Raw genomic sequence first — 19,155 nt, 5'->3', positions numbered from 1 at the left:
GAAAGAATGAGCGGAATACTAGTGCTATTACTAGTACTATTACAAGAAGTTGTGTTTTGAGAGGAGACAGATAGATTACTGGACTTGGTGCTGGTAGACTTCATCTCCGTCTTCTTCAAGCGTGTTGTGCTGCTTGGATTACAGAAGCAACCTAACTGCTCGCATTAACTGACTAATTATGATGGTTGAAGTACAACATCATCAACTTTGTCCCTTCCCGTTCCCGGTCAGAACCATCCATCTAGATATATATATATATACACATATACACACACAACAGCAGCAGCAGCAATTGACTTTGAGCAGTAAGACAGTCGCAATCCGTTGTAGTGGGGACGAAGAGAAGAGAAGAGTAGAAAAGATAGATAGATACATAGTGAGATCATATCTCTCCCCTCCCCTCTCTCTTCTACTCTCACTTCTCATCTCCTACATCACTAGATGCCCTCATATCGCACGTCGTCTCCTTATGTTTCTGCCCTGTATTTTGTTCCATCATCTCTTATATTTATGATGCTTTCTTCTTCGTCAAGAATTATAACTTCAACTCGGGCTATTGCTACGGAAAAGTTTGTTGGTCATGCCAACTACTCTTCTTGGTCTAAGCCGTCAAGATGCGGTGTCGAGGTCAAGGCCTATTCAACCATTTGGTTACACCTTTGGAATCACAAGATTCTAAATCCCGGGATGATTGGTTAATAACCGATGTCTTATTGTACACTTTATTATGCTTTATTATGGCAGTCCATAGATTCATCACTCCATCCTATTTTCATTGCCTTACCAATTGCCACGAGTTATGGAATCAAACAACTCTTTTATACACAAACGATATCCATCGTTTGTATGAGGTGGTGTCTAATTTGTTTACTCTTCAGCAATTCTTTTTTGTCATATTTTTTGGGGTGATAGTCATCTATTGAACCCAACTTTAATAGTCTTCTTCCACCAGGAGAGTCTGCTGCTGAAGAGCTTAAGCAACCCGATACATTCTTTATGGTTTGTATTCTTGCGAGTTTTCGTCCTGAATTATCATCTTTCTGTGACCAAATTTTATCGAGGTCGGTTATACCAACTTATGGTGATGTGTATGCTTGTTTTCTTCAGGTTGCTGCTATATCTTCTTTGGACTTCATTTCATCGGGAGTAAATTCTGCTTTAGTGTTTAATAATGCTACTAACGAGATTCTTGAAAATCGACGTACTTCTCAAGGTGGAGGCATTCGTCCCCGTTGTACTCACTGCAACAGGTGGGGACATACTAAGGAAAGATGCTACAAATTGAAGGATCCTTAGAGTGCAACGAGGATGTTGCATTCTTAAGTGGGGGATGTAATACCTCTGGAGTTGTGCCAGAGCTAGGCCAACTTCAGTAGATGTGCCGGTGCCAGGCCATCAAAGATTGAATAGTAACTAAATGAATTGAAAAGACTACTCATGTCAACAATGTACACATTCCTTTTTTGGAAGCCCTACTGAAAGAATTCTAGAAGCGTGCTTACTCTAGAGTAATTTGAGGATTGGTGACCCTTTGGGAAGTCTCCTAGGGTGCGCGTGAGTGAGGACAGAAGCGCGTTGGAAGGACTAGTGTTGACTTGCGGGGCCAATCTACAATCCCGATACGCCTGGCTTTGCATGACTTGCGGGCCGGGCTGTCACAGTTGATATCAAAGCCGACCAGCGATAGCTCACAGTCGTTCACCAGTGAGCGAGGATATAATATCCTCGGAGTTGCGCCGGAGTTAGGCCAACTCCCGTGGATTAGTCGGTGCCAGACCATCCAAGATTGAATAGTAATCAAATTGATTGAATAGACTACTCATGTAAACAATATGCACATTCCTTTTCGAAAACTCTACTGAAAGAACTTTAGAGTTGCGTGAGTGAGGAAAGAAGCACGTTGGAAGAACTCGTGTTGACCATTGGGGCCATTCTATGATCCCGATATGCTAGCATTTGTGTGGTTTGCAGGCCAAAGTGTCACACATGTTGACTCACCTCCACCTCAAGTTGATGTCTCTCAGTCTATGGTGATCAGTGGTTCGGATTATGCAGAGTTCCTTTAGTACCAAGCTTCGAAGCAGTCCATTCCTTCTGACGGTTCTATTTCCGGTCCGGTCGCATGCGTCTCTTATACATGCCCTCTTGGTTATTGGATACTTGATTCTGGTGCTTCAGGTCATATCTTTCGTAATCTCTTTCTTTTCTCTTCCTCTTCTCCCTCCACATCTTTACCCTTATCACTTTGGCTAATGGTCATCGAGCCACTACTACCGAAATTGGTACCGCCCATCCTCTTCCTCATATTTTTATTGATTTGGTCTTTTATGTCTCTTCATGTCCATTTAATATTTTCTATATTAGTCGATTAACTAAATACTTAGTTTTTTCTATCAACTTTGATGTCGGCTCTTTCTCTATCCAGGATCTTTGGACAGGGCGGCTGATTGGCGAAGGTCGTGAGTTGCATGGCATTTACTTTTTCCCACCATCTTCACCGCACGTAATAGCGTATGGCGTCTACTTTATCTTCTTTGTTGTCTTTAGAATGTGAGTTGTGTCAGCTTGGTAAACAGCCCCGTGCATTATTTCCTCTGTGCGTAAATTCTCAGGCTTTTAAGACCTTTGATTTAGTCCACTCTGACATTTAGGATCCTAGTCGTACTTTTTCAGTTTTTGGGTTTCAATATTTTGTCATATTTTTCGATGATTTTTCTCGTTGTACTTGGCTTTATATGGTGAAAAGTCTCCCAAGATTATTATCTATATTTTTCTCTTTTTGTGCTGAAATTCAAACTCAATTTGAGGATGTCTATCAAAGTTTTACGTAATGACAATGGTTCTGAGTATTTTTCTTTCTTTATGACTGCATACATGACTTCACATGGTATCCTGCATCAGTCCTTTTGTGTTTATACACCACAGCAAAATAGGATTGCTGAGTGTAAAAATCGTCATCTCATAAAACTGCCCGGACTTTTCTTATCCATAATAATTTCTCATCACATTTTTGGGCCGATGCAATACTTATGGCTTGTTATATAATCAAGCGTATGCCTTCCTCTGTCCTTCAGGATGGGGATCCTCATCAATGTCTTTTTCCATCCGAGCCATTGTTCTTTTTACCAGAAAAGCTTTCCGTAGCCGTGAATGCATATTTTTGGCCACCAAATTGGTCATCTCGCTTTCTTCAATCATAGTCGGACACCGACCTTTCATCAAATGGATTCGTACGATGAACTGATACGATGTTTCTTCTGGCATCTGCTTGATTTCTAACAAATCCGTGAGTGATACCATCGGAAGAGGATTAAAGAATCTAGCATGAAATGCTGCTTCCAAACCCTTCCAAGTTTGGATTTGTCCGGCCGGAAGGTTAGCGAACCAAGAAAATGTTGTTCTAGTTAGGGACAACCCAAAAAATTGTAACTTATAAAAAGGATTGTTACCAACTTCCCCTAATTGGGCCGTGAAACGACCCACATGCTCTATGGTTGACGAACCATCTTCTCCCGAGAAAACATGGAAATCCGGCGGCCTATAATTTCTCGGGAGAGGGTGTTCGTTGATAACTCTCTCTGGAAAAGGTCTTTGATACATTGGCTATTCACCGTTTGAGGGTTCTTGCCAAAATGCACTCGTAGTATTTGGGCGATGTCTTCTGGATCCGCCCTGGGTGGATTATGATCAAACACCGGAATGGGGTTGTGAACCTGACCTCCCAACCTCTCATCAAACATTACCTGATCAATTCCTCTAGCACCCAGCGGGATTGTGTTGGGGTACGTCAGGGGCGTTTTCCCTCTATCCCCCATAGCAGCAGCATTTGGGATAGTACTGTCCATGTAAGATGGCCCAGCAAAATTCGTCTGTAACCTAGGTGGTGACGCCGCTGGTGGTGTTTGGGTGGGTTGAAGAGTCACCCTTGCCAACGTTTGATCCAACATATTCTGCATTAAATTATGTTGCTCTCGCAACATTGCCTGCATGGCCTGCGTCTGTTGATTGTTTAATTGCTCAACATATCTCACCCAGTCAGCGGGTGCTTGGGAGAATTCCCCCATGTTAACCACGGAAGGTAATGTTGTTTCCCCCGCCGTGGTGGAAGAGACTTGAGACTGTGAACCTGTCATATGGATCCTTCCGATGATTCGGCTGGACCTCAACCGTATGAAATTTTCGTCTAACGTAGAATCAGGAATCTTGCCTTTTCTCTCACTGTGGTCGCCAAATTGTTGATGTTGTTTTCAACCAACAATAAAAAGTAAAATCCGAAATAAATTCGAATTTGACTGCAATAATATCTGGAATCGAAGATTCCTAAATATCGTACGAAATGTAAGAAAAATAAAAGCAAACTAATATTGAAAAGAACATAAAGATGATCCCCAAAGTGAATTTTCACTGAAAATTGATGCTGATTGAAGATGCCCTCTGCCGAACGCGAACTGCTTATTATATGTTCTCTAAATCAGTTATCGGATCATGTGCGCAGTCGGTTGTAACTGACGGAAAACCCCCTCGTGGTTGCAACCGCCTGAAAAACTGTCTTTAGTTATATTTCGTGCTACCAACCAATTGGGCGACCAGACCAGGCAACTGATTACACAACCAATCAAGCGACTGACCAACCGACCAATCTGGCGACTGATCAACCGACCAATCAAGCGAATGATCGGCCGACCAACCATGCTACTGACCAACCGACCAATCAAGCGACTGACCAAGCGACCAATCAAGCGACTGATCAACCGACCAATCATGCTTTTGACCAACCGACTTGTTTCTTCAGTGGACGTCCGAAGGCCAACTTTCTTTTCGGGTTTCTCTGTGGGCCCAAACGTTAGAATCCAGTTATACGCCCAAAAAAAACCCTAAAATATTTTATATATAATAATTTGCTTCCTCCCGCCGGACTCCCTACCGTCACTTCTCGATCTGTGTGAGATATGACGTTGTGAGGGAGTCTGTTCATCATTACGCTGTTTAATCACGGCGTTTTGTAAAAACCCCACTTAAAACCCCTCCACTTCCGTATTCTTCCTTACGCCTTCTTATTTCCACATACACTTTCTCCTCTCGCTGAACCTCCTTCTTCTTTTCTCACTCGAGCTTCATTATTCTACGACCATGGCCAACCAGTACGTTCCCGCTTTGCCCTTCGATGGCTCTGATCCAGATATCCCTTTTGTTTCCTCCGCTGTGCTTACCCTAACTCTTCGCCCCTACTGTACTTCCTTCAAGGATGCTTCTTGCATGAGGAGCATCATTTCTTCATTTACCGCCTTAGCCATTAACAACCCTGACTTCAAACCTGAACGTGTTAATGACCATATCAAAACCCATCTTACCGATCCGAAAGATGCCTTTCATTCTTGGTATTCCAGGTTATCCCCCATTTTTGCCGAACAATAGAGATGACAGGGGATCGACAAGGCCATTTACCTCTCCACCCAACCGTTGTACCTCTATGATAAAGTCCTTCTAGCCATGGCGGCCTTTTGGAATGCCCAACTGGGCATTTTCCTTCTCCCAACTGGCGCGATTAGCCCAACCTTGATGGATATGGCTATGATCGTTCATCTCCCTGTCGTTGGCGACGATCCGGTGTCGGGATCGCTGGATGGTCAGTAACCGGCATTTGACCACGAAGGCTGGTCGCTTGCCTGCACCTTTGAGAAAGATCGGGGCTAGACCAATTTTGTTGTCCGACATCAAGGTGCGGACGGTTCCCCAGCGACCGCTCTGGAGAACACCGCCTTCCTTCTATTCTGGCTGTGCAGGTATGTGGGTTTCTTTGCTTGGTCAATTTTACATATATATTTATTCGAAATTTGAACCATCCTTGTATCCTTTACAGATACATAATTTTTCCCCCCTCCAAATCAGTTTTGACCTCGCAATTAGATTTAGTCATTCATCTGGCCAATGGCCGATTCTTTTTATTGGGAACCTTCTTTTTGGCCAATTTACTAAAAGGGCGGACACGGCTGCCTTTGGCCCTTTTTGGTTTCTTGAGCTCTGGCTATGGCTTTATTTCCCAACCACCTTTTTTAGCCGGCTACCCATATCTCCGAACCCTCAGAGGTCGCTAGGGTTAGCCCTTGCCCAACTCACCCCGAACTATTCCATACTCCATCCTTCTAACCCTGTAATTACGGCCATTTTTTCGACGACCGTAGCAACTCAATTTTTTTTATGAGACTTACGTACAGTACGCCACCGAACTATTCTAGCCCTATTCGGATACCAATTACCCTCATCCATATCCAGATCCCTTACCTCATCCGACCTATCCCTATTCTTGGGATTCGGCCCTCAAACCTTGATTCCTTTTTTCCAGTCCCAGGTTTGATAAGAAAAATCATAAGTCTTTCTATACTCTTAACTATCAGCCGCAATTTTTGTCCCGTCAGTTCGGCTGCTATCAAGGTCTGCCAGGTCCACTCGCTTGACCTCACTTAATAACCCAAAGTCCCGACAGGCGAGTGATCCCTGCTTTAATTTTGCCTTATCTTTCACAACTTTCTTCTTATCTCACGTCCAATTCTTACCTCCCTTTGCGCCGAGACCCCAAGTCGGTTGAAGCTTTTCCCTCCTGATGGTCGGCCACCTGGGCTGTGGTGGCCCCTCCTTCTGACCAGCTGTTGGGGAAACTCATTCCCCCTCCAGCCCTTATCTTAGGCTCTCCACCCCCTGCAGCCGTTCCCAAGAAGAGGCAGACGGCTCCTGCTGAAGGCCCTAGTGCCCCGAAGAAAAAGAGAGCTGCCCGAACCAAGGCCACCACAGAGCCGGCGTACGATCGGTAGATGGTAGAGGATTACTTTGTGTCATTACCTATAGACCCCGCCTGGTTTCCCGCCAATGTGCGTCGACACCTCGATAAGGACTAACCTAACTCAACCTTCATTTTTGTTTTTATCTTATGTGCTTCTGACGATTCTTGTTTCTAGAGTCGCTTCCCCCACCTGCTGAGCAACCAGCCGACCAGCCTGCTGACCAACCAGCCAACCCACCAGCCGAAGAGGTAATTTCCAAACTCCTCTACCTTCTAAAAAATATTTTTAACTTCACCTTTTCCTTGAACACAGACAGTTCCTTCTTCGCCGGCTATGGTGGTCATTCCGCAGCAGGCCGATCCACCAGTGGAATTGCCCGTGATTCGTCGGGAAGAGGACCCGACGTTGAGGCAGGTTCCGTCTTCAACCTCCACCTCTTCCCGGCTAAATATGCTTCTGGTGAGTATGAACTAATTGCAAGATTATATTCTTTTCGTCTATAGTTTAAGTCATACTCTTTACCTTAGGGACCTGCGGTGGTTGCTCTTATGGACGAACTAGTTGCCACCGTCCACTATCCGTCGGTAACTCCTGAATTGGTTCAGACGAACCCTAAACCAGCTCTGCTGGCCCCCGAACCAATCCAAAATCCCGGACTAGTCCAACGTCCCGACCCAGTCCAGCACCCCGAACCAGTCGAGGTCTCCTCCTCGGAGTCGGGCGATGCCTCCGTCAACCAGAGTCATGAAGCTGTGGTTAGCATTTCTCTCTTCTACATTTTCTCATTTTCCAATTCCAACCCTTCTCAATCTGAACTTTCTTCAGGGTTCGGAGCCGGGCTTTATAGGTCCCCATTCTGCAGCCGCCGAATCAGTTGCCAGGACGAGGATTCGACCTGGTCCTCTACTACTGGCCCGGTTCTCTTGGCCCTTTCCGAGGCCACGGCCGTCCTCACTCAGGTAACTTCCACATTACTCCACCAATTTTCCTTTAAGTTAGCTTTCTAATCACTCTGATTGGTTTTAACAGGATACTCATGAGATCAACTTTCTCACCAGAGTGCCTTTGCTGGCACCTGCCAGACCGGTGGTGATGCGCTGTGCCGATTTGTCATTTGCCGACTTGAGTCATAGAGACCTTGATTCTCTGGCTCAAGTGGCCATTGACTTGCTGGTGCAAACTCATGCTAAGTCTGTGGCAACCCCGATCCTTGATCGGATGATCGAGAGGATCACCGAGCTTCAGGCCGACCTTCCCTTGATCCGACCTCCAACATCCGACACTGCACGGTCTCAACCAACGCCCGACACTGCGGCTATTGAGGCTTCCCTGTCAAAAGTGATAGAAGACTTTAATGAAATCTCCACCCGGTTGAGTGAGCTCTAGTAGGCGCGACACAACTTGGCCACCGAAATTTCCCAGAAAATGAAATAACTTGAGACTCTAGACGGATGCATCCAAGAGGAGGGTCGCCTGGTAATAGAACAACGCCAGACCCAAGCAAACCTCCATAGCCAACTACAAGCGGGCATTCGGTCGAGGCTCATACAAGAACACCATGCGGCCTTTCATCAGCGAAGGACGGCCCGGTCTGAACAAAAATGGGCAGACCTACAGACCGCCCTTGGAGCCCTCCTTTTGTTAATGTCAAAATGTCAAACCTTGTATATATTTTGACCTTCATTTATCCTATTTTTCCTGATCACTGATCCACGAATTTGCACCACATAATTAAAACACAAATCTCCTATTTAAATCAAACTTCGCAAGAACAACTCACAACAAACCTTCAAACCTTCCAACACATAGTTTCTCCTCGAATTCGTATTCCTGCCACTAACTGGGAAAGTTCCCTGCAACCATTTTTATGGGCAAACACCCTATTGGCCATCATGTTGAAGACCTGATACAAGTGTTTAAGCAACTCGACTTTAAATTCAAGTTTTCTGGTAGGGGTAGAAAAATCATACATCGTACGATTCGCCTAATGGAACGTGTATCCACCGGCTATGAACCCCTCACCGACATTCTCACTCGCATATCCGACCTTGATCATCACATGGATATGATAGATCATCATGTCATGGCCGCTCTCATTGATCTTAACTGGAACAACATTTTCTGTCAGCAAAGATCAACATTTTCCAGATTGCGCGTTCTTGTTGAGCGAGAATGTCATTCTCTACAAGATATAAAAGTTCGCACCGAACAAGACCTTCAAGAAATGCAAGACCAATGGGATCGTTATTTCCCCGACCTATAAGATCTCCTTGACGAGGAACCTGAAATGGTTACTGCAAATTGGGACGAAGATTCGGAACCAGAAGATGATCATGTTTGTGTCACCCTTTCGGATGACGAATAAAAACCCTTCTCGTGGGTTCAAACCCTTAAAGGGTTCTAAGATTTCTTGCAATAAAATTAATGACAGTGTTCTAAAAAGGCAGGAAAATACCTTTTCAGATACTTGGCATTAATATTTTCATGTACTAATTTCCCTTCTTGATTCACAATAATAAAAGCTCCGTTCCCGACCTTTCTGTGAATAATGAAAGGCCCCTCCCGATTCGGGGACCATTTACCCATCTGGTCAACTTTCTTGTACGTGGGTAATATTGTCTTCCATACTAGATCTCCTTCCGCAAAATTTCGAGGAGACACCTTCTTCCCATAATATCGTGCCCGCACCTTGTTCTGCCGGATCATTTGTTTCAAGGCTTCCATACATTCTGTATCCACTGTCTCCAACTGTTGCATCATACTTTGTTGATACTCCATCGTGTAGTCCATATTAGTATGAGCCACTCGGAAGGTGTGGATGTTGAGTTCGGCTGGAAGTACAATATCCTGGCCAAACGTAGCTGATAAGGAGAAAATCCCATAGACGAACTCTTACTATTCCGATGGGCACATAAAGCTTGGGGCAACAACGTATGCCACTTACTGGGATTTCCTTTTATCATTTTCCGAATGATATTAATAATGATCTTGTTTGCTACCTCTGCCTGCCCGTTGGTCTGTGGATAGTAATGTGATGAATGGTGAAGTTTCACGTGAAAACTTGCAAAAAATTCAATAAACTTCTCGTCTGTGAACACCAGACCTTGATCAATGATGAGGGTATGCGGAATACCAAACCGGTAAATGATATGATTGAGTATGAACTCAATCAGTTCCTTTTGCGTCACATTCTTCAAAGGAACTACTTCGACCTATTTGGTAAAATAATTGGTAGCCACTAAAAATAAATGAAACATGTTTAGATGAAGACGGATGGATTTTACCAATAACGTCAAGTGCCCAGGTTTTAAAAGGCCATGGTTTAACCATTGCCTGAAACTCCACCGACGGCAGATGGTTCAATGGACCATGTCTCTGACATTCTTGGCATCCCCTTGCAAATTTGATGCAATCCTCAAATATTTTCGGCCAGTAAAAACCCATGCGATTAATAGCCCATCTCATTTTAAGACCAGCTCGATGTGCTCCACATATTCCACTGTGAACCTCTTGCATCACCTCCAAGGCTTCCTTCGGACCTAAACATCTCAGCAAAACCTCCTCTATGATTCTCTTATATAACACTCCCTCCACTAACTGAAAACGCAAAGCTTTTAACCGGACCCCCACAGGTGTTGATGGGTCTGGTACTTACAGATAAGCAATAATCTCAGTTCTCCAGTCTGCAGACATATTAATATTTCCAATATCAATCTGCCTGGATGCAGCCTAGGCCAAACTGTCTACCTGCTGATTTTCTGCTCTTGGGATGTGCTTGACGGTTACTTCTGAAATTCTAGACAATAGATGGTGCATTACGTCTCTGTATTGACGTAAATGAGGGTAATTGCATACGTACCGCCTCAAGACTTGGTTGATAATAAACTATGAATCTCCGTAAATGACGACCGACTGAACGTTTTTTGCCACCAGCATCTCTAGCCCCAAAATCAATGCCTCGTACTCAGCCGAATTGTGGGTTACTTCCTCCATTTGTATAGCTGTAGCAGAATCTTTTGTGTGTCAGGCCCTTTCAGAATTACTCCTGCCCCTGATCTTCTGTTTGCCCGAGATCAATCGAAAAACATTTTCCAGGGGTTAGTTCCTATATAAGGCACTAGTTCATTCTCTTCGGCCTCGGACTCACCTCTAGTAAATTCTGTCAATAGGTCAGCCACCACTTGACCTTTCACTACTTTGAGAGGTCTGTATTTTAAAGAAAAATGGGCCAATTTGATAGCCCATTTCATCAATCTCCCTTGCATGGTAGGCCTGTGCAAGAGCAACCTAACCAAATCCACCTTGGAGACCACTTTAGTTTCTCTTGGCAGGATATAATGCTCCAATCGAGTACAAGCGAACACCAGAGAATAACACATTTTTTCTGGTATGGTATAATTTAATTTAGGCCCTACCAAGGTCTTACTCAAATAGTAAATAGCCCTCTCTTTTCCATCATCCCATTCTTGAACCAGGATACTACTCACCACATCCAAACTGTTCGCCACATATAATATTAAAGGTCGGTTACCTTTTGAAGGAACCAATACAGGGGGTTCTGTTAGCGCCTGCTTAATCACTTCAAACGCTTCTTGTTGCTCAGAACCCCAAACCAAAGTGGTTGTTTTATTTTTAACAGCTTGGTAATGGGTCTTAGTTTCCCTGCAACATTTGACATAAACCGCCTCAAATAATTTACCTTTTCCAAGAAACTTTGAACCTCTTTGATGGTTCGGGGAGGCCGAACTACCCGGACTGCTTTGGCCTTGTTGGCATCCACTTCTATTCCCTTTTCTTGCACCAAACAACCTAAAAAATTCCCAATTGATACCCGAATGCACACTTAGTTGGATTCATCTTGAGGTTGTACGTCTTCATCCGAGCAAAGGCATTCTCGAGGTCACCCAAGTGTGTGCTGAAGTCGGCCGATTTCACTATCACGTCATCAATATATACCTCCATTGACTGTCCAATAAGATCATGGAAAATGGTATTCATAACTCGTTGCTATGTAGCCCCTGCATTTTTCAACCCAAAAGGCATTACTGTCCATTCATAAATTCCCAATGCCCCTGGGCATCTGAACGCGGTCTTTGAAATATCTTCCTCTGCCAGAAAAATCTGATTATACCCAGCATATCCATCCATCAAACTTAAAATCTTATATCCTGCAGCCGAATTGATTAGCATGTCTGCCACGGGCATGACATACTCGTCTTTAGGAGTTACCAAATTAAGATCTTTGAAATCGATGCATATCCTGATTTTTCCATTCTTTTTGGTTACAGGAACTATATTTTCCAACCATTCAGTGTACCGACAGGGTCGGATGAAGCCTGCTATCAATAACTTCTCGATCTCCTCTTTGATCTGAGGGAGCAGTTCAGGACTGATTCTCCTGGGTGGTTGCTTGTATAGCCTAAAACCATTTTTTATGGGCAACCGATGCTCAATCAACCTCCGCGCTAACCTGGGCATTTATGAATAATCCTATGCAAGACATTCCATATTACTCCGTATTAGCGCTATCATCTGTTCCTGCTGTTCTTTGGATAATAAGCCACTTACCTGAATCACTCTAGGTACTTGGTCGGTTCCTAGGTTGTATTCAATAAGGCGGTCTTGTGAGGACATGGAAGATTCTGTTTTCTCCAAGATCTGGCCAACGAAAACGTTCGCCTTTAGCAACACAATTATCCCAAACCCCATAGCTACGTAATTTAACCATTATTTGGTTTAAATAAAATTGTTTAATTAAAACATCACACGTATTGAGTTCTCTGATAAACGTGATAATACAAATTTTAGAAGTCTGGCTAACGTCAAAGCCACTAAAACATGACGAATGTTTCTTATTGAAACACATAACCTTAAGTGGTAAGCTTGCGGCTCTTCCATAGTTTTTCCTGATCAAACAATGCTATTTGAGAGATAGGGGGACATACTCAGAATACAACACTGATTTTCCACGCTTTTTGAGGCATCAAAGGGGTTTTGGCTTGCATCCAACTTGTAGACCTAATCCCCTTCCCAAAACATTATTTGTTGATGGAGTGACGAGGGAACACATTTTGAAGTGTGAATCCAGTCCCTTCCTAGCAATGTTGAATAAGTAGTTTTTGCATCCACCACAAAGAACACTGTAGAAATTACCTTTGCCCCCACCTCAATAGGAGCAACCAATATGCCTTCTAGTTTGGTCGGTTGTCCTGTGAAACTAGTCATCTCAATGTGTACTGGAGACAGATCTCCAACTTCTTTTCCAAGCCTCTTGAGGGTTCTCAGAGGAATGACGTTAAAAATAGCTCTATTATCAATAAAAAACCTTATTAACCGGCTTTCCACAAATATGAGCACTTACGTATAATGGCTTTAAATGAGGAATCGCACCTTCAGGCAAAGGTGGGAAGATCATTGGCGGGGGTAATTATGGCACCAGATTGGGACCCATCGCTATCTGTGCCCATTCTGGTTCTTCCATATAACCATCGCTCAAACCTGCCCATTCTTCCTCTTCGAACCGACGCATGCCAATCATCCCAACTTGAAATGGCGTACTGTCTGTTCCTCCCGTGTTTCGGATCCCTTTGCGTAATCCTTCCATCTCAGCTTAAGAAAATGATCCGAAACAATGTTAGATGGTTCCTCTTTAACTTCTTCCATCACCGGATCGATATTAATTTGTCTACAGAATCGACAACAAAAACACTGAGCCTTCTTAATTGGTCTCTCTTCCTCTCTCTACCTGAGTAGATAGCCTTCTTGACTTCTTCGTTCGGGTGACCTTTTTTGTGGTTTCGGTCATCCCTTCCACGATTGTTTCCCATGTCTAGCAGCATACCTACGTTTGGCATTACGAATTTCAGTCCGATTCATACCTGGAGACCTCGGATCTATATTAATCAGAAGTGGCTTCCGATTCTTGTTCCATCATTCATACACCTGCCTAGGTTTGCGGGTCGGTTGATCGCGAACCACTGTCTGATCCTTCACTTCGACTTCAAAAGTGCCATCCACCTTATCCCATTTCTCTGTAACCCGACCCTCGCAAACTTTGAACTTATCTACCGACTCTTTCACCCTCTCCTTGGGCTTTCGTTCCCTTTTCTTTGTGTCTTCATCGTCTTCCCTCCAATGGTCCTGTGAAAGACGAACATAAGTCATAGCAGTAGTTACCTTTGGAAAGGGTTGTTGTTCCACTCCCAAGGTGACATATTTGAAACGTCCGGCTTTAATGGCACTTTGAATTTCCTCTGAAAAATGTGTGCACTGACGAGTGTAGTGAGTAAAATAGTTATGCCATTTACAATATGGCCTCCATTTTATTTCTTCTTTGGTTGCCAAATGTTGTCCCTTCGGATTTGAATTTGCCCATCGGCCAAGAAAATGTCGAATATCTCATCTGCTTTAAATGCGTCGAAGGTAGGTTGATCCTTTTCCTCCGTCCCCGGCATCGGTTTCAAATTGGGACATACATATGGTTTCCCATGTACAATCTCAGCTGCCATCTCCTCCGCGTTCCTGGCCTGTTCGACATCTGATAAATAGACTTCCGTTTCCACACTGGCCATTTGATGCGCTTTATGTCGCCGGTAATTCTGATCCTTCTCCTTGAACAACGATTCCAAATGACCAGCTTTAGCCACCAAACTGGCTAAATCCCCAACATCATGTGCTCTAAAAGCTTCACGTAGCCGTGAATGCATATTTTTGACCACCAAATTGGTCATCTCGCTTTCTTCAATCATAGTCGGACACCGACCTTTCATCAAACAGATTTGTTTGATGAACTGATGCGTTGTTTCTTCTGGCATCTGCTTGATTTCTAACAAATCCGTGAGTGATACCATCGGAAGAGGATTGTTACCAACTTCCCCCAATTGGGCTGTGAAATGACCCACATGTTCTATGGTTGATGAACCATATTCTCCCGAAAAAGCATGGAAATCCGGCGGCCTATAATTTCTCGGAAGAGGGTGTTCATTGATAACTCTCTCTGAAAAAGGTCTTTGATACATTGGTCTATTCACCGTTTGAGGGTTCATGCCAAAATGCACTCGTAGTACTTGGTCGATGTCTTCTGGATCCGCCCTTGGTGGATTTTGATCAAACACCGGAATGGGGTTGTGAACCTGACCTCCCAACCTCTCATCAAACATTACCTGATCAATTCCCCTAGCACCCAACGGGATTGTGTTGTGGTACGTCAGGGGCGTTTTCCCTCTATCCCCCCTAGCAGCAGCACTTGGGATAGTACAGTCCACGTAAGATGGCCCAGCAAAATTTGTTTGTAACCTAGATGGGGACGCCGCTGGTGGTGTTTGGGTGGGTTGAAGAGTCACCTTTGCCAACATTTGATCCAACATATTATGCATTAAGTTCTGTTGCTCTCCCATCATTGCTTGCATGGCCTGCGTCTGTTGATTGTTCAATTGCTAAACATATGTCACCCAGTCAGCGGGTGCTTGGGAGAATTACCCCGTGTTAACCACGGAAGGTAATGTTGTTTCCCCCGCCGTGGTGGAAGAGACTTGAGGCTTTGAACCTGCCATATGGATCCTTCCGATGATTCGGCCGGACCTCAATCGTATGAAATTTTCGTCTGATGTAGGATCAACAATTTTGCCTTTTCTCCCACTGTGGTCGCCAAATTGTTGATGTTTTTTTCAACCAACAATAAAAAGTAAAATACGAAATAAATTTGAATTTGATTGCAATAATATCTGGAATTGAAGATTCCTAAATATCGTACGAAATGTAAGAAAAATAAAAGCAAACTAATACTGAAAAGAACATAAAGATGATCCCAAAAGTGCATTTTCACTGAAATTGATGCTGATTGAAGATACCGTCTTCCGAACGCGAACTGCTTGTTATATGTTCTCTAAATCAGTTATCGGATCGTGTACGCAGTCGGTTGTAACTGACGGAAAACCCCATCGTGGTTGCAGTCGCCTGAAAAACCGTCTTCGGTTATGTTTTGTGCTACCAACCGACCGGACGACCAGACTAGACAACTGATTACCTAACCAATCAAGTGACTGATCAACCGACCAATCAAGCGACTGACCAACTGACCAATCAGGCGACTGATCTACCGACCAATCAAGCAACTGATCAACCGACCAATCAAGCGACTGATAAACCGACCAATCATGCGACTGACCAGCCAACCCATTTTTTCAGTGGATGTTCGAAGACCTACTTTCTTTTCGGGTTTTTCTGTGGGCCCAAACATTAGAATTCAGTTATAGGCCCAAAAAAACTCTAAAATATTTTAATATATAACAATCTCATTACTAATTTTCGAAAAATCAACAAATCAACGTTTTAATATTATTATATTTTTGTTGAGCGAGGAAAACCAATGTGTAGGGTTCCCGCGAATGGGTTTATAAATTGGGCCATGGATTAGTGTATGATTCGAGGGGCCTGTCAATTGTATTAAGGTTTTAAAATGGGTTTGGGTGTAGGCCCAACGATCAAGGCGTTACTAAGAAATAGGCTTCTTCGAAAGGACCTTCGAGTAGGTGATCGGTTGATACGGAGGTCGGACAATGAGAGGTCGGGCAAAGGAAAAGGAGACAGTAGGCGTTTAGGTCAGTTGGTGTGGAGGTCGGACAAAGGGAAATCGGGAAAAGGAAGATAAGGCGGTGGTGTTTAGGCCAGTTGATACGGAGGTCGGACAAGTGGAAGTCGGGCGAAGGAAGACAAGGAGGTGGATGTTCAGGTAGGTTGGGGCAGTTGAGTAGCAGTTTTAGAGCGGTTGGAAGAAGTTACAACCGGTGAGCGTATGTGAAGGCACGACCTAATAACAACATTGGGGCAGTTGACATAGGCTTTTAAATAATCCTTTTCACGACCTAAGAAAGGGATCTTCAATCGACATTAAATTCAGTGAATTTCTTTTGGGGATCATCCTTTTACTTTTACAGTCTTTAGTGTTTCTTTTCCATTTTCTTATGTATCATACAGTGTCTAGCGATTTTCAATCTCAGACATCTTTCTAATCAAATTTGAAGATAATTTCTTTTCTCGGATTTTACTTTTTTATTGTTGAAAATCTGCATCAACAATTTGGCGACCACAGTGGGAGAAAGGCATGATTGCTGATCCTACATTAAGAGAAAATTTTATATGGTTGAGATCCGGCCGAATTATTAGAAGGATCCATATGGCAGGCTCACAGCCCTAAGTCTCTTCAACAACGGCGGGAGAAACAATTTCACCTCCCGCCATGCCAAATACTGGGGAAGTGCCCCAAGCACCCGCCGAGTGGGTGTCCTATGTTCAACATTTGAACAATCAACAAACTTTGGCTATGCAAAACATGTTGCGTGAGCAACAAAACCTCATGCAGAACATGTTAGATCAAATTTTATCAAGGGTTACTATCCAACCCACACCATCACCCCCAGGGATGTCACTATCCAGATTACAAACAAATTTTGCGGGGCCTTCATATGTAGATAGCACCCCGCCAAGTACCGCTACTAAGGTCGATAGGGGAAAGACCCCTCTGACATACCCAAATAATATTCCACTGGGTATCAGGGCTGAGCCAACCTTCCACAGAGAAGAGAGAATGGGAGGACAGGCTCACAATCCTATTCCTGTTTTCGACCCCATTCCACCCAGAGTGGATCCAGAAGACATCGCTCAAGTCCTGCGGGTGCATTTCGGAATGAATCCTTAAACGGTGAACAAGCCTGCTTATCAAAGGTCATTTCCAGAAAGAATCATCAATGAGCATCCACTCCCGAGGAATTATAGCGCACCTAATTTGCACTCCTTATTGGGAGAAGACGGAACATCGACCATTGAGCATGTGGGACGTTTCACAGCTCAACTAGGGGAAGTAGGCAACAATCCATTTCATAAATTGCAGCTGTTCAGGTTATCGCTCACGATAACAACCTTTTTCTGGTTTGCTAATCTTCCGCCGGGCAATTGCAAACTTTGGAAGGTTTGGAAGCGGCCTTTCATGCAAGGTTTTTTAATCCTCTTCCGACAGTCTCACTTACTGACCTTCTAGAGATTAGGAAGATGCCGGAAGAAACCGCCTACCAGTTCCTAGAGCAGATACGATTGATGAAAGGGCGTTGCCCAAGAGCCATTGAGGAGAGCGAAATGACCAATTTGGTGGTTAGGAATTTGCATATGCAACTGCGAGAGGCTTTGACAGCCCACGATATTGGAGATTTGGCCAGTTTAGCATCTAAAGCGGGGAGACTAGAATCCCTTTTTAGAGAGAAGGACCACAACTTCCGACAGAACAAGGTCCAGCAGATGGCCAGTGTCGATACAGAGATGTATGCACCAGAAGATGAACAAGGGAAAGGTGCAGAAGAAATGGCGGCTAAAATTGTAAATGGCAAGCCTTATGTATGTTCCAAACAGAAACCCCTCCCAGGGGCAGAAGAGCGGGAGCAACCGACGTTTGATGCATCCAAAGCAGATGAGATCTTCGATATTCTGCTAGCAGATGGACAAATTCGCATCCCAAAGGGACCGCGGTTGGCGACAAAGGAGGAAATAAAGGGAAGGCCATACTGCAAGTGGCATAATTCCTTTACGTATCACACTAACCAGTGTACGCACTTCCGGAAGGAAATTCAGAGAGCCATCAAAGCTGGACGGTTTAAATACGTGACGATGGGGGTAGAGCAGCAACCCTTCCCAAAAGTAACTATTGCGGTAATCTCTGTGCGTTCTTCATATAACATACAAAGGGACGATGAAAGTGACACTAAACGGAATGAGCGCAAGCCAAAAGAGCGAGAGCATGAGCAAGATGATAAGTTCAAGACCTATGAAACCATGGTGGTAGAGAAATGGGACAACAAGGATGGCTCTTTTGAATTGGAGTTGAAAGACAAAGTGGTGGTCCAAGATCGACCAACACGCAAGCCATAACCAGTCCATGACAAATGGAGTCGGAATAGGAAGCCTTTACCCATAGATATAGATCCGCGATTTCCAGGTATGAATCGTACGCAAATCCGTAATGCCAAACGCAGGTATGTAGCTCGGCATGGGAAACGAGCAGACAAAGGGAAGCAGAAAAAGGATGCACCGCCCGAAAGGAAAAAACCAAGATACCAACTACAATAGTAGTTGGAAATCGAGAGACCTGTCAAGAAAGCCAGGTGTTTCCGTTGTCAATTCTGCAGACGGATCAACATTGATCCCGAGATAGAAGCCGCCGAAGATGAGGCTCCTGTGATAATCTTTGGATCGTTTGCTCCAGAGGAGACGAGAACTTTACGTAGTAAGATAGTAAAGGCCGACAAGACCATGTTCGAAGTCAGGATGACTAGTATGCGGTGGTTTGAAGAAGAAGATGAACCTATCTGGGCAAGTCTGAAGGACGAGG

The 19,155-nt window shown here is 44.1% G+C and overlaps 1 protein-coding gene and 1 long non-coding RNA gene across 2 annotated transcripts; both read left to right on the top strand.

Annotated features, from left to right (window-relative positions):
• Positions 1 to 401: 401 nt before the first annotated feature.
• LOC127258225 (uncharacterized) lies at positions 402 to 2,241 on the top strand. Its single transcript, XR_007840266.1, has 3 exons — positions 402 to 851; positions 953 to 999; positions 1,108 to 2,241. It is a non-coding gene; the product is annotated as an uncharacterized LOC127258225 (long non-coding RNA).
• A 4,367-nt stretch (positions 2,242 to 6,608) lies between these two features.
• LOC127258484 (uncharacterized) lies at positions 6,609 to 8,165 on the top strand. The gene is made up of 5 exons (XM_051285334.1): positions 6,609 to 7,027; positions 7,092 to 7,238; positions 7,307 to 7,534; positions 7,605 to 7,738; positions 7,838 to 8,165. The coding sequence occupies exons 2-5, from the start codon at positions 7,113 to 7,115 to the stop codon at positions 8,163 to 8,165; spliced, it is 816 nt and encodes a 271-aa protein (XP_051141291.1). The 5' UTR covers positions 6,609 to 7,027; positions 7,092 to 7,112.
• The last annotated feature ends 10,990 nt before the right edge of the window (positions 8,166 to 19,155 follow it).

Source organism: Andrographis paniculata, unplaced genomic scaffold, assembly GCF_009805555.1.
Source record: "Andrographis paniculata isolate CXL003 unplaced genomic scaffold, ASM980555v1 Contig59END, whole genome shotgun sequence".
Lineage (NCBI taxonomy): Eukaryota > Viridiplantae > Streptophyta > Magnoliopsida > Lamiales > Acanthaceae > Andrographis > Andrographis paniculata.
This window is presented reverse-complemented; position numbering and strand designations above follow the sequence as displayed.